General features: G+C 34.7%; 1 protein-coding gene across 2 annotated transcripts in view; it reads right to left on the reverse strand.

The window, feature by feature from the left end:
• Nucleotides 1-15,884, reverse strand: part of Ip6k (Inositol hexakisphosphate kinase) — a 58,909-nt gene that overhangs the window by 11,978 nt on the left and 31,047 nt on the right. Inside the window, exons 1-2 of one of the 2 annotated variants that reach the window (XM_073093301.1) lie at nucleotides 10,682-11,053; nucleotides 11-184 (exon numbers count right to left, since the gene is read on the reverse strand). In XM_073093301.1, coding sequence (XP_072949402.1) covers nucleotides 11-151 — 141 coding nt within the window. In that variant the 5' untranslated portion in view covers nucleotides 152-184; nucleotides 10,682-11,053. Of the gene's footprint in view, nucleotides 1-10; nucleotides 185-10,681; nucleotides 11,054-15,884 lie in introns of those variants that run through there. The other variant, XM_073093302.1, reaches the window with a different exon arrangement.

Consider the following 15,884-nt stretch of genomic DNA (forward strand, 5'->3'; position numbering starts at 1 on the left):
ATAGAAGTACCTGATTGTGTAGCGGCAACACGTCCACCTCGTGGCCGTCGTCGGGCGAGAGCGTGTGCGCGGCGGCGGGCGGCTGGGCGCGCTTGCGCTCCACGCCTCGCCGCTCCGGCTCGCCCATACCCCAGCCGAGAGAGTACACCATCACTTCGGCCGAGCCACCGCCGCCGCTGTCCACCTGGATTACAAACAAACAATTTTTATTAATAAACATTCAGTTTCCGTATTTTTTGAACCACAAAAATGGGACGTCAGTCGGATTGCCTTGAATTTGTTTACTCAATATGGCATTTCTAAAGAGTGTGTGTGTGTGTTACTAAATATTATATGCACTTTAAATACTCCTTAACATGAATGTAACTTTGATTTCCTTCCCTAACAATCAATAATTGAGCGTGAAGCGAAGCCGGGATTTGCTAGTATGTAATACTTATATACATTTATTTTTTTATACTTATACCGTAAAACATTACAAAGGGCAGACTTAATGCTACAATTCACATTGGTCGACCTTTAGGATAAGGACAGACTAAAATAATTTTACCAAAAAAGACCCTACAAAGTACAGAAAGAAATGAAGTGTCGACTTTAGCAGACATAAGCAGAGATCCACGAAAACCTAAAATAATTTTAGATATAAAATCGGTCGAGAGAGTATTCCTGTGACAACCGTGGAAAACTAAGGGATTAAATTAAAATGTTGTCCATATACTGCGCTCACCAACACCGACAAGCGAGTGTAGTAACCTATCTGGCAGTTGACATCTAAAGAGGAATGGAATTGCGTCAATTAATTACCTTGACATCAAAAAGATATTCGATTATTTCCAAAATAAAAGATTTTGCAGAGTAGCAAAAAGGTTAATAGCTTTTGTCTGGAAACATTTATCACGCAGTTAGTTATTGTTGACGTTATGTGGCGCCAAGCAGAACATTTTCAAATTCGTAATCTCGACATCCGCCCACAATGTGTAAACTTAAAGTATAGTCGGTGTTTACCGCCTCGAATGTAGAATTAACCCATTTCTGTATGAATTTATTGAATTATATACAATCGGACCAAATAATTAAATAAAAAATATATTTTAATTGATGGGTATTGGGTAATATTGGTTATTTACATTTTAGATTCACTTAAACGAATCTTTTATCTATAGAAATTAAATGAATCAAATAATGCAACAAGTTAATTATAAATACAGCACAGTTATCATAAGCATGAACTATTTATGTAAGTTAAGATATAATTAATAATATTTCACATTTTACAGATAACAATCGAATAGCGAGCCCAATCGATTAGTGAAAATAATCAACTATCCAATCTGATGCAATATTTCGTCAAGCTTGCACGATCAATAAATCCAGTAAACTACTTTAGCCGCTCACTTACAGTCTAACGATAATTTTATTACGATAAAAGGCAGTGAACCTCTGTCGAGCTGTGATGTTATCAGTCACAGGCATAAATCGATAAATGGGGAGTTCAAGAACACGAGACGACAAAACAAAGTGAGCGTTTAAGTTGTCCAAAGCGGTACAAAAAGGGTTGTAGTCGCACAGAACTAGTTCCGCTCGGTTCGCCGGTCTTATTGGCGGGTCAGGGAACCGGGCCGGTCGGGCTGGTGACCGCCGCACTCCACCAGTCGTTAACCGACCGGTCACCGATTACAAAAAGCGCACTTTTGTTTTGGCCCGCGGCAGTCACGTCTGCACGGCGAGGGCGCGATGGGGAACAATCAAGACAGGTCTGTAACGACCTCAACACAACAAACGTCTGCATCCACTTTATAACCAATGTCAGACTCACATATTTAATAAGTGCTAAGCGTACATCGCAACATTGTAATAAGAGTATGGAATAGATAAATACATAGCTCACGATGTACGTGGATACAATAATACCATGCACCCACTTCTAAGAAATGATATGGTGAAGTAGATTGGAATGGCAATAAAAATCATAACAATCGACAAAACGACGCGGTATACCTACAACTACGTTTATATCTATTGAGATATTATTAATATCTTCCTTCGGGTAACGATGACGTATACAAGACGCGCCTAACGCCTTGACATAATGCGAAACCGTCGCGTAGAGACTGTTGCGTCGCTCTACCAACGCTCACCGGCGAAATGTAGCGTCACCAAATTAGAAGCGAAGTTGGGAACGTATCCGCTCCGTTGAGATTTATTTATGTGACGCGCAGACTCCGCCCCTGCGTATCGTGCGCTGCCATTTCAGCAAACCAAAAGTCAACACGACAGCCAACGTCAAAACGGGGAACAACAAGAATAGAGCAAACAAAAATAATACGCTGCAACAAGCTGTAAATAATATTTGTAATAATAACTTGGCACCTTTACGTTCTAAACCCCATGACATTGTTGATAAATACTAAATAAATATATAACTTCCTACTCAAACGTAGCATATTACACAAGTATTTGAGAGTACGCATTCTTTATAAAAATGTTAACAAAAGTGCGTATCAAAATTAGTTTAAACATACACCATATTTACTAATATGTACGCATTATCTATGAGGCCTTCAAGTCTTTGATAAGAGAGCATGAAACGTGAACGCATTGCAAAAACATTGGTTTACTTTTGACAACTACAAACAAGTGAATATATCAACTAAAATGGATGTACACTATTGATATTTTACTGCGAGCAGTGTAAATGTTTGAAATTGACGATAATGAGGTCACGAATGTTGGAGAGGCAGCCCGAACCGGTTCCGAGAGGACGGTCCGCTTGACGTTTCGACATAGATGTACAATTAAATTTATCACCAGCTAATTATGACTGGAGACACAGTTAACTATTATGAGAAATTACGTAAGCCAATTGAACTACGTGTTAGGTGTGTATTATTGCTTGATAGGGCCACTATTAATAATAATGTACTAATAAAATACGAAAATTAAATAGGCATAATATTGCGTACACTTTCAAAAGAATACGCAATAATATGCCTATTTAAAATGTAAAAGTAAGCAACTGAGTAGGGCAAAATGAAGTCAAAATACACAATAAATTGTATATATTTGAATATATACAATTACACGCCTTTATGTACATACATATTTACGTGCAATTTACGATGTCAGTAGGTACATACAAGTATACAAGTGCTCAAACAAATAGAGGCGCAGAACAATAAATTGAACGCAGATAAGAGAACAAAGGATTTAACTTTAACCACACTCTCTATTGGGCTACAAGGGCTGTCAATATAATTATTATACGTATAGATAATAACCACTTAAGCCAATTAAGGGGTCTGCGCTGTTCAGCACTTAGGAAATCATAACGAAATGGTGGCTACAATTGAAACCTACGAGTGTGCGTGATGCAAAATCAAGCACTATTAAAAGCATACTTCTTATACTACACGTGTATATCTATCTATAATCCTATAAAAGTGTAGACCACAATGGGTAACCAATTAAGAGTATGGCTTATGGATTAATTGAGCTATAAAATATAATTCTTGTTACTTAAAATGGAGTGGGTATCAATACCTACTTCACGTACTTACATAATATACCTACTACATACGTAGTTATATCAGCTTATACCACGGTGCAATATTTTTCCTTAATTTTCGAATTTAATCAATTACTTAAGTATTTTAACGATTTTAAATAATGGTTAAAAATATACAGTACAAAGAAGTAACAAGTGATGTGCGCACATCCAAATGTACATTAACACATTTATTTCCCAAAGAAGACGTGTGGAAATCAATGTAGGGTATGAGTATAATACAAATTTTCCTTTCGCCTAACAATAGTAGCGGTCCGGATGTTGTTGTCAAAGACCAAGACGATCTGCTTGGCAAAGATAATGGGAGGTGTGCCATCGCACGTAGTGACGGTGTAACAATGAAAAAACGTAGGTTTTTTAAACGGACACACTAATGCAATCTTAAACACCTAACTACTCGCAAGACGACCAGTAGTACCAGTATTGTTTATTCCTCATAGTCATAGTTGCTTTAAAATAATATTTACTCATTTTCATGAAATATAAATTACAATTACACAAATATGCATTTGTCACATGCAATTAAAATATCAATGAAGTAAAGCTTATTTAAACGATATTCAAAATATACGAATACATACAAGATGTATCCGTTTGGGATTATGTTTAAAATTTGACTCAGGCGAAACTCAATTAGTTAAATTTAAATGTACATATATAATTATTGTTAGCTTTTTCATTAAAATATATAATTTATTCATAAGATTATTATTATAATAACCAATAAAATTTCACATTATTTATAGTTATAGCATACTGATGAATGCACACAAATTATATTTAATTAAATGAGAATAATGTTTATTGTACATCACTTATCACCACTTTACGCGTTCAGGTATGCAAAATAAATACAGCTGAATCGTATTTTTAACTGAGAATATTCTTAAACTTTCCATATTATGTCAAGATCGCTCAATTGACACACGTTATGTATGTTATTGAGTGATCTGAGGAAATTTTGCACGTTCTCATAACAACGACCTCTGTGTTGATATAATAATCAAATTACATATCAGAGATGGCCATTATTTGACTTTGCGTATGTTGGTACGAAGGAAGGCCTCGACAACTAACAGTGCGGTAGTTATCTAACACCCGTAAAGAATGAAAGCGTATATAATAATATTATAAGTCACGCATTTGAACGATTATGTTCAAATCGAGGAAATCGCTGTTGCTACACAAATATATTACCGTATGGTGAAGACCTAGAATTACACTACCCGTGAGCATCGACGAAGGCGAATGAGGATAGATTTCTTTATTTACTATAGTTGTTAAAACATATAAACAAGAGGAGTGAGTATGGAAAAAACGCGCGAATTCTAGGCATGTCGTAGCAGTGATCGAATGTAAAGATAGAGTTTTTCCTCTATTCCGCCTAGCAACGACTAATAAATTACAAACCTTCAAGAAGTGGACGTGATTTAAGCGATATCATAAAACAGTTATTTTAATACAGTAACCATTATACAAACTAAACTAAACGTTGTCTTGGCGCCAAATCAAAAAATAAAACGGACATTTTGAGTTGTATGACATTTCTTTGATGACACCACGAATATTTACTGTTAATTTTAAACTTATAAACATGCTTATTTTGTTTTCCTACAGAGCGTGTAAGACTGTGACATACACACACAATACCTTTTAATACTCTCTCCTCAAGGTTTTAATCTTATTTAGATATTAATCTTCTGCAACATGATTTTCCGCAACAATATACAAATATTTACACACATATTTGTATACACAAGTTTCTTCTCATCCTCGCCTTATTTAGAATGCGCTTTGATGAAAACGGAGAAATATTTTACGCAAATACATAATTAACTAAGTTGTATATGCGTACAGACTCTACAGATAAAAAAGGCAGTGCATAGAGTGCAGCGAAAAATAATGGCGGAAGCCTTGAGCTGTCCACGAAACAGCAATTAAATGTATATAAACTTACTTTAGCAACTAGTTACAATGAAGGATCGCGTTTACAATTAACGAGACAGCAGGCGGATAAATTATAATCATGATTTTAATTAAATCATTTAGCGATAATAACGAATTATTAATAAAAGATAATTAGTTAATATTAATTAATGGATTAATTAAAGGTCAAAAACATCAAATGAATATGTTTATGGGTGTGCGTCTACCCCTGTATTACTACTGGGTATGGCAACTATAAATTAATAATTATGTAACTGTTAGAACAGTGCAACAAAAGGATATATTCTATAACCTGTATAACTGGACCTGTATAATATTGAAACGACACCGCCCCTATAGTTACGTAAATTATGAAACTCCTCATTGAGACAATGAGACCATGATACATAAGTTACGTAACAATCAATATTAATTAATGGCATGTATATATCCCGCATATGACAATATATAGTTATACATTTACCATTATTGTTTCACTACTTTGCACAGGTCCCTTTAAGTGAGAGGGGTTAAGGCCATAGTTCTCCACCCTGCCAAATGGGGATTGTTAGAATTTACACATCAATACACAATGAATTTCTAATTCTCATAGTGTATGTTTACACTAACTAATTCGGCTATCAATGCCATTTCAATGCAATAGTACGGGAGTATCCTAGGCAAAGCGCCGGGTAGCAAATTTGGGTTACCATTGGGTCAGTAGGTCGGGAGCGAGAACAACTGGCATACGCGCTCCTGGCTGGTGGAGCTCGATCTATTCCCCGAAATATTATAATAGATCGTCTAACGAACACGTCGGAGATGAATATCACAACTTCACGGACACGTATCACGAATTTTGTCAGCTGTCAGTTTTTAAACTACAGTGTAGTCGCTGAGAAACATGATGAAATATGATATTGAGAATTAAATTGACAACAATAATTAGAGAGTTATATAGGTATACACTTATAAAATTAATACTTTCTAGGCTCATAACCGCAGTAAGACACAAAGACTACTATCCCAAAACAAATATTTAGATGTCTTTTTGACGAAGGATTGAACCCGGAACTATTTGCGAGACATAGCACTATGGCATGTGACACTTATCCAACAATGTATACTAGTTAACAATTCAACTTGTTATATTCCATTATCACCAAGTTCTATTAACTTAAAACACTGCAAGTTTGTGACGAGGTTATCGCATTAATTAAAACCGGTTCTAATTAGGTAAAGGTTCAGCGAGTATTTAGGTGAGACTTAAATCATTCATTATTTTAATTTAGACACAATGTAGGAAGCAAAATATAATATGCGAACACGCATTGCGTACGACAATTTTAACCCATACAAATATTTCGTATCATCGCTTAATAATATAAATCGGACTATGTTACTTACTTTGTTTACAAAAGCCTCAATTCAATACAACATTCTGAAATACCTATGATACTTATCATCGGATAAGATAACAGGATTTCCATTTATTCGCATGACAAATTTTCTTGGAATCGTAAATCCGGCAACATGCGACCCATTTCTCGAATATTATGATATTATATATTTCGTGTTTGCAAAATAATAAGAAAAATGTTTTTTTATGTAACTAGTTGGACCTTTTAAACACTTTCAATAACACGGTAACCGTAACACACTTGGCCTGAATATAGCTGTATGTAATATTCTTATTGACCTCACATCTTGGTGCATAAGGATGGATAAATCATGTAACACTCATCTGAAATCTTTAAAGAATAGAGCAGTATCCATTTTATACAGTAGGTATAAATTAAACTTCCACTAAAATACATAGCGTTGTTTTTTCAGTCACGTGTTACTAAAGTCTCAGCGAATGACGTTTTTAGACAGGAAGAAATTTCTCATCATAAATTTGATATATAACAACCAAGGAATAAAATAGTCTCTTGCGCCATTTCGTTATAGCGTAATATCACTTCAAAAATAATTATGGATGTTTGGTTGATATTTGTTTTGATTTATTAACATCACGCGACAAAGCACACCTTTCTCAGGCGGTACAAAAATCATCGTCTCTCATCATTCGTTAGCCAATTAGCAAGCAACCCAACAATTCGGAGATGAACGCCCGCCAACACTGAATCATCCTTTTCATTCAAAGGAAATGAATGATCGTAGGCGATATAAATAAAGAAAATCCCAGTGGGATATACAATGAATAATTTGACAATAATCTTTAAACAACAAAACGTACACATGAAACACTGCGATCAGCTGTTCTACATTCCACTATTTATTTTAAGACCGGTGCGGTTCACATCGGTATCGATACTTCCGAGTAACGCGTTACTCTATAGTAATGAGATTAAGACAATGCTGACGTACAGTGTATACTTTGCCTTGAGCTTGACCTAATGATAGCCAAATAAAACGCGATAATAACCAACGAACAATTACATAAGGTGACGCAGGTGCCATGTTCATGCAAACTTATACAATTAAATCTTACTGAGACTAAATCCCACTGACTTATACTAATGCGAATCCCGGAATTAGAACGAAAACAACATATTTCGTAGATTTTGTCAATTACTATCTGGTATTTCAGTCATAATCATCTATTTAGAAGTTTTAATAAAATGTAGAAGTAGAATCACATTAACGAAAATTAATTACAAAGCCTACTTAAAATCATTACAATTAAATTAACAAATTCCACGAAACGATACAACATTTTCCATTAATTTTCATTGATAAAGAAAAGAACATTATAACGGTACAATAAAATGACAAAATAGAAATAGTTGTCATAAATTGTGAGTTTAATATGACTCTACGGTCACATGTCGAGCATGTGCCTACGGTGTGCGCCAATTAATGAGTGTCAGCGTTAATTACCTTATAAACAAGAATATCACTAGGATTTATTGGTGTCATACACCACCCAGCGAGCAGTAGAAATTTGCCTTGCTAACATATCCGATAATGCATGCACATAATCAAGTGAAGCGTTCACATTTTCTAGAAAACAAATAACAACAAAACCATTCACATAGCGAACCTACTGTCCTCGGGGAACATTAACAATATTAACATCGCTTTTAACATCATAATACAATATACATCCGGAAATGCAACTTATAATAACCATTACAAACTTGAAGCCCCACGATTACGACAGCTAAGCGGAACAAAACATCTCAGTGTTCAAAATGGAATTTTCCATGTAGATTTCTAGAGCCCCACGGACGCCTGCGACTTGCGACACAACGCAGCGCTGCGCGCGCGCAGGTCGCGGCTCACGTCGCCACTTTCACTGCATACGTCTTACAAGCTATCGTACTACTATATTTTATAGCTCTATACCATGACCTCATACTTTCGTCTAAATCTTAATAAAAAAAACTTTAGTCCATATACTGCAAAAATATACACATAGCGAACTCTTCAAGAACAACTCTACATTATCTTAACAGGAAAAACCAAATGGGTGTCTCCGTATTTATTTAATACGTTAGTTTCATTCATGTATGGCAGTATCTGCAGGCCAATGTAAATTATTATGTTATACATGTTGTAAAGTATACGATAAACAATAATAGTTCTATGTTGACGTTCAATGTAAAGTCGACATACACTTAGATGTTCTTTTTAAGTGATTTCTATAAATATGTTAGAAAGATATCATTTTATGTATGAAAATTATTATGCCCGATTGTAAATTTAAATTCATTTGGGCTTTTACTAAATCTATGCATATTATAAAGAAATAAATCAAATGAATCAACTATGATTAAGAAAGAAGATTTTTTTCATATGTATTTTCTAAACATTTCGGTGTTTCCCGAGCTGCTTTGGAAGCGAATTACCTATACCTATCTTGACGAAACCGATAAAAAAAGTGAACAACTTAATAGGGATTTTACAGAAACATGTTGCTTGGTAGTTTATAAATGCAATCATCGGGTTTTAATCTAGAAGCTTCAAGTATATACTCAAATTAAAAATATCAACGATACACCACACTGATTTGTAATGTTTTCCATAAAGAAGAACATAAAAATTAGCCTCAATGTAAAAGACAATTTGGTTAATTGCGGGTAACCACATATAGAGGTGGATAGAGTTGCCATATTCTTGCGGCTTTATTTTCATAGACAAACCAGCATAACGGTATTATTTTAATAATTACTAAAAATAATTTTATTAAAGATCAAATGATTTTTTTATCTAAAGGGAACTTTAGATACCACTATTGTTGTAACACAACGAAAAAATGAATGACGTAAAGCCGTGAATCAATTTTGTCATAATATTTTATAGTTTGGCGAACCTGACCTGACCCACAATTAACTGTATAGTCAATTTGCAAAATCAGGTGTTACTGTCGTTCAAGTGAAAGTAAATCGATGCGTGAAGACATAAATAAACCACTGGCTTTCTTCTCTACGTGTCGGTAGTATTTTCATTTGTCTTAGCTAAATAAGATTGCAACAAATTGGGACTTTGTTGCATGCTTTTATTTACATCAACTACTAATCGTCAGAAAAGACAGTGTAGTAATAAAGTTATTTAACAAACGTTTTGTTGTTAAAGTACAATGATACAGTCATTGTTATATATTGAACATAGCAATTTATTTATAAACATTAACCAGACTACTACTACAGACTTTAATCGATGCCACCGAATGCGAAGAAGTAGAACTAATTTGAAATTATAATGAAGACAACATTCATAAAAAAACAAACAGTCACGCCACACACGTGTAACTATCAAACATGAATTTTAAGCAACAGAATTGATTCGACAGATAGGCGGACGGCGAGATAACAGCAGAGTTAGGTAGCGGTGGCAGTGACGTAGCGGCCGCGGTTAGCAATAAGAATCGCGCGATACAGTTGATGCTTTACAATACGTTGTATCACACGCCACTCAACGCAATCTTATTTACGGATATACAATTCATTACATATAAAAACCAGTGTCGGGGTTGAATAATAAGGCATAAAATATAATACGTATAAAACAGACAAAAGACCCGACACATCTAATAATACATTTCGCGTTAACAATGTTCAGTGATACGGGCGCAAACTTTGATCACGTAAATCGAGAGAAATTTTTGCATGTTTTTGGATCAGATTAATTAAATAACACCTATTCATCCACATCGGACCATGTAATGAATTCATAAAAACTCACTTGACTATAAACTTCCTTTAGCCCGCTCGTGGTGAAATCCCAAATTGGAACACGTTCGCGACAAAACAGTTTCTATCAAAAGCACAACCACTGCAACTGACACAGAATATTACTCAACACAGGAATCAAACTGGGTAGAGCTTCGAACGGTAAAACACTTAAAATAGTTATAGTTAACGTTTTTTCGTCCATAGAATAATACATAGGCGATCTAAAACTGGTTATCACAGCTGAAGCTGAGGCTTACATAAAAAAATGAAACTCAAAAATAAAAGTAGCATAACGCTCCGCGGAACACTTGCTTCTCTTGGCGTTGCGCACTAGTGACTGAGCGGATGGCTCGGTGTGCCCACGAATCAATGCCGGCGGAGCGAGCGCGCCGAGCAGTGTGCGCCGCGTCGGTGTGTCGGCCGCCCGAGCACACATGCCACATCCACGGCACACGCAGCCCAGCAGGGCCTGCATTGTGTCGCCCTCGCAGGACTCCCTGCTCCGAGGTACCTGTGCGACCGCTAGCAGTGAATGAACCCCGCCTGACCTCTGTACATCCCTAGAGCTTGCCAGATCACTTGACAATGAACGTGTTCATTGTAAACTTCAAAATAAACAAAAAAAATATAGTTCTCGGCAACAAAGGTCATTGTTATTATCAATTACACCAATGAAGAACAAGGCTCATTGTAAAACTTGTAAAACATATGCTACCTACATCTTACACGTTAATTGTTCTCACTTCTCATTGTTCGCAAATAGTTAACAAATAACGTGTATTTTTCTGCAAAAGAAAAGAATGGAAAAATATCCTCGTTATTAATCGTTCCTTTGACTCTACCAAATTTTAAAGGATAATAAAATATGCAACAATGTGGTCAAACCGATTTTACGGTATATCAATGCAGAAGTATTGCTTAATTCACTGATTAGTTCCCTTGAACATACGAGCTCCTTTCCCCTAGAGCTAAATGGCATTGCCCGTAAATGTTAAAATAACGAAAACCAGCACGTTTTACAATGACTACTTTTAGCGCATTGTTATTTTTTCCATAATGCCATGTCTGACGGTGTCACTTCTCAAATTCGTCACGATTGCCCCACTGTTGGGCACAGGTCCAAGTGCGAGTTTTTACACTTTATTATTTTATTATTGTTAGTACTTTCAACCACGTAGTTTTCCTTACGATCTTTTCATTCATCTTTAGAACAAGTGTTAATTATTTTCTAATTGCCTCAAAATATCAGCGGTGCGTGCTGAAATTAGCATATACTCCGGAATAAACTATTAAACCCCTTTCGAGCGCTGTTTTTCTAAAGTCCAACAACATCATTTCAAATCAAATCTAATAGAGCTGAAGTAGAATGGACCACTATTTAAAATGGATAGTAAAATATTAAATACTGCATTGTAAACTTGACACAGCATCTATGCACTAGAGACTAGAGCACCAACAATGAAACATTGACTTTTTAAAATACTTTAAAGATACATAACATGGCCTATATAAACCTAGTACATCTAGGAAACTGTTGGAAGAAGTTATTATGAAAAGATTATACAACGTAATATGTAGAGCTTTCTGAAAAATGTAGGACAAGCAGCAAATTGGCCTATTTCTATACCCAAGAGATATATGCATGTACTAAATATGTTATGTAATTTTCATTACCTAGTTCATCGAACTACCAGGGTACACATTATTTGTTAAAGATATCTAAATTTTTCAGCATACGTCTAACATTTTTTAAAACAAAATATTATACAATAAAATCATTTAAATAAGTACGTAAATGGTGTTGGTGGTAAAGCTAAATAAAATTGTTAGCAATCTCTAATAATTATATAATTTAGGGGCCACAATAATATCAATGTATTTCATTTAAACTTTCATTTATATCATTCACTTATCTAACAAGTACATCACGATAAGGATCTGCCAAAATATACGATTAAAAATGTCTTATCCGCGATAATCATTTGCAAAATAAGGTTATTAACGATATCATGAATGATAAAAGGCTATGTTTATTTATATAATTTATAGAACATTTTTGTAGTAAAGTCAACATAGCAGAATGTGCTTACAATATAGATAAATAAAATTAATATTAATTAGCCATAGGTCACATAACAATTTTGGAAAAAAATATTGCATGGGTTTCACACAACTTCTAGTCATCTGAATATTATTGAAGATTAAGCAACTTATAAGAAATCGTCATATTTTTATTATAGAACTAGGAGATTGAAATGTAACAGATATTACATGATATTGTGGCTAGTTTTGAGTCCTATATGATTTTAGAAGTCTAGTATAGTATAGTATACCAAGGGCGTATAGTTCAATCACTTTCGAATACTCAAAATTTACTATAACTCTCCACAATGAATACGCGCGTAGCTTAACAGTCACCATGCTAGTCTTACATTCAAAATGCTTCGAGTTCGACCTCGGTCAGGCAGACATGTAAATTATTAATTTAGATTCCTAGATCTGGATGTTTGTATCCTCGTCTTATTACGTGAAAATGTCTCCCACGACGCAGGGTATAGTATTGTGGGCTTATGAATATAGAAAATGTTATTGATTTATTATGTAAAACTCGCTCTCTTGCTCTCTCTATATATAGCGAAAATAATTATTACATCAACAAAACATTATTTACAAAAAAGATAAAAATAGTACCTAATTACAACAGAAAATCTTATCAACAGGATACGTATGTTATTAATCCAAATATGATTAAAACATGCATTTTAAAATGTCCGATTTGTACTTTTTATGTTATCGGTCGATTTGTTGTTTACAAATGAAAAAAGGTATCAAGATATTGATAGTAGATTTCTTAATACTTATTATCTTGATTGATATGACCGATGTCGATTGGCATCTAGGATAGGACACGTAATTTATAAACGTTGAAACACACAGGCTCCGATGTTGTTTTTACGATTACTTACTTATTTTGTTTATATAAACCATGAAGGTAATCGTGCAGTTATACATTCGGTCTATCCACATATTCCGCAACCGATTGCGATAACAGTAAAAATATGAATAAAATTTTAAATATGAATTGAAAATACAAAACAAAAATTAAAGTTTATATATTAAGTTGTATCCGCGACTTGCACTTTACTAAACAATAAAATAATCCGGTACAAGGTAGGAATTTTTATACATAAACGCAAATCGAATTCAAAACGTACATAAAATTCGATAAATAACAAAATATTTTCAATCTTTAAAAAAAAAATAAAGTAATTTATAAAATTAGTTTTTTTCTGTATGAAATTTTATTTGGATCCCAAAAATTCGTTTACCTCTTGGAAATCAGTTCGGAGTGTCCCCTGTTCGGTATATCCGACGTCCGCAGTATGCGCGGTCGGCAGGGACGTGCGGCGCGCACCGGAGACCAACATGATGTACAACAACACCACGGCAACCACCGCCACGGTATCGTCTCCGTCTGCCACTCCGCTCTATGCACTGCATAGATTACAACTGATAAGATAACGCACGAGTCCTTTGTGCCGTATTGCATTTGTATAGGCCGAGAGAGTAATCCACGCGCGTATTAATAGATTATTGATTGACATTTCTATTAATACCAAATGTGTACCGTGATATGCGATAAATTGATATATTTTACCTCCTAAGACTAAGGGATCATACTATGTTGCATCGTGTCATTGGAAAACACCGCATTAAAGTAGTTTGCGCACAGTCATGTAGTCTGTATACAATATGCAATATTTTAGTTCTACATGAATTGTGTTAATAGTGTTAACGATTTCTTTAAAATTGAAGAATTCCACGCCCTTTTTTATTTTTCGACATCCTCAATAAAGAATATAGGTAGGTATAGGTTACGGCAAACTAAAAATAGTGGGAATGATTAGTCAAGGTTTTATTTATATTCGTAACTATTGAAAATATGTTGATTATAATTTTAGATACGTGATGCGAACGGAATTGACTGTGAAGTACCAAGTACCCAAAAATACCAAACTAATGAACCCGAATTGCAAACACGTTGACCGCTTAAATATTTGCAATAACATTTTACAGTTTGTCTCTCAGCGCCAAGGGAACAATTAGGTGGTTAATTCAGCTAATATTTTTTTACAATGAACCACGCTGACTGTGTGCACTGATTACAACAGTAATACTAACAACAGCCGATAAGGATAATGCCGTGGGACTCGGATTATGTAGGGTAAAATTCCATTATAAATCACAAGCTGATTACAAAAACAAACCCATACTAAATAGGCTCTACGTAACACCATATATCTAGCTTAATATCTAAGCCGCAAAATATTACTTCATAGTTCGTTACACTGTTTAATTATTTTACTAACAGGATTATGGTGAGCTCGCCACGTCAGTATAATCAGTATCAGCAAAATACTATCGAAATTACAATTAACCTTCACCTTATCGGCAGAAAAATAAATATAGAATAGCACATCTAAGCTTACTCCTTATCTGCCCAATTCGACAACACTGGCAAAATTGTAATTCACAACTTGTTGTTCTTTTATAATAATAAAGATAAAGATCTTGTATTTTCCTCCAGTCCAAAATACCTCAGAAATGATTACAAGTCATTTCATTGTTTGCATTTACAAAAACACAACGAAAATGTAGAGAACTAAGAAGTAATTGATAATAACGAGCTAAAATAAATTTATGACTACAGTGATTGAATTTATGCATCCCCATTGGGTAACAATATTAAAGAATTTTCCCAAATAAAGCTGGCGGCGAGCCATATCGATCGTTCTAGTGCTAAATAAAGTATGTCCACGTTGTTAGTCCAATCTTAGACTATATGAAGTTTACACCATAACGAAGTATTCACAACTTCCTTTTGGTTCATATACTGGCCGGCATACTTATACGGAGAGTTTAGTACATACAGTAAAGAAATTTATTATAGTCTTAGGTGGAGCCTTAGCGAAAATAGTGCAATTATATGTACCAAGTAGGCGCCTCAGTTATAATTCCTTTATGTATTTCCAATTTCGACTGGAATTCAGTGCCTCGCTGGGTCATTGAACTAAGACATAATTATACTTTGATTTCAATAAACACGTCTGATATTTTAGTGCATTTCATTTGTAAGGGTACGTCAGGATAAACACACTGGAATTCGGAACACGCATAAAATTTCAATAAAATCAACACGAGAGCATTCAAGG

This window comes from Epargyreus clarus, unplaced genomic scaffold (genome assembly GCF_041222505.1).
Source record: "Epargyreus clarus isolate Ecla_fem2 unplaced genomic scaffold, WU_Ecla_fem_2.2 ptg000004l, whole genome shotgun sequence".
NCBI lineage: Eukaryota > Metazoa > Arthropoda > Insecta > Lepidoptera > Hesperiidae > Epargyreus > Epargyreus clarus.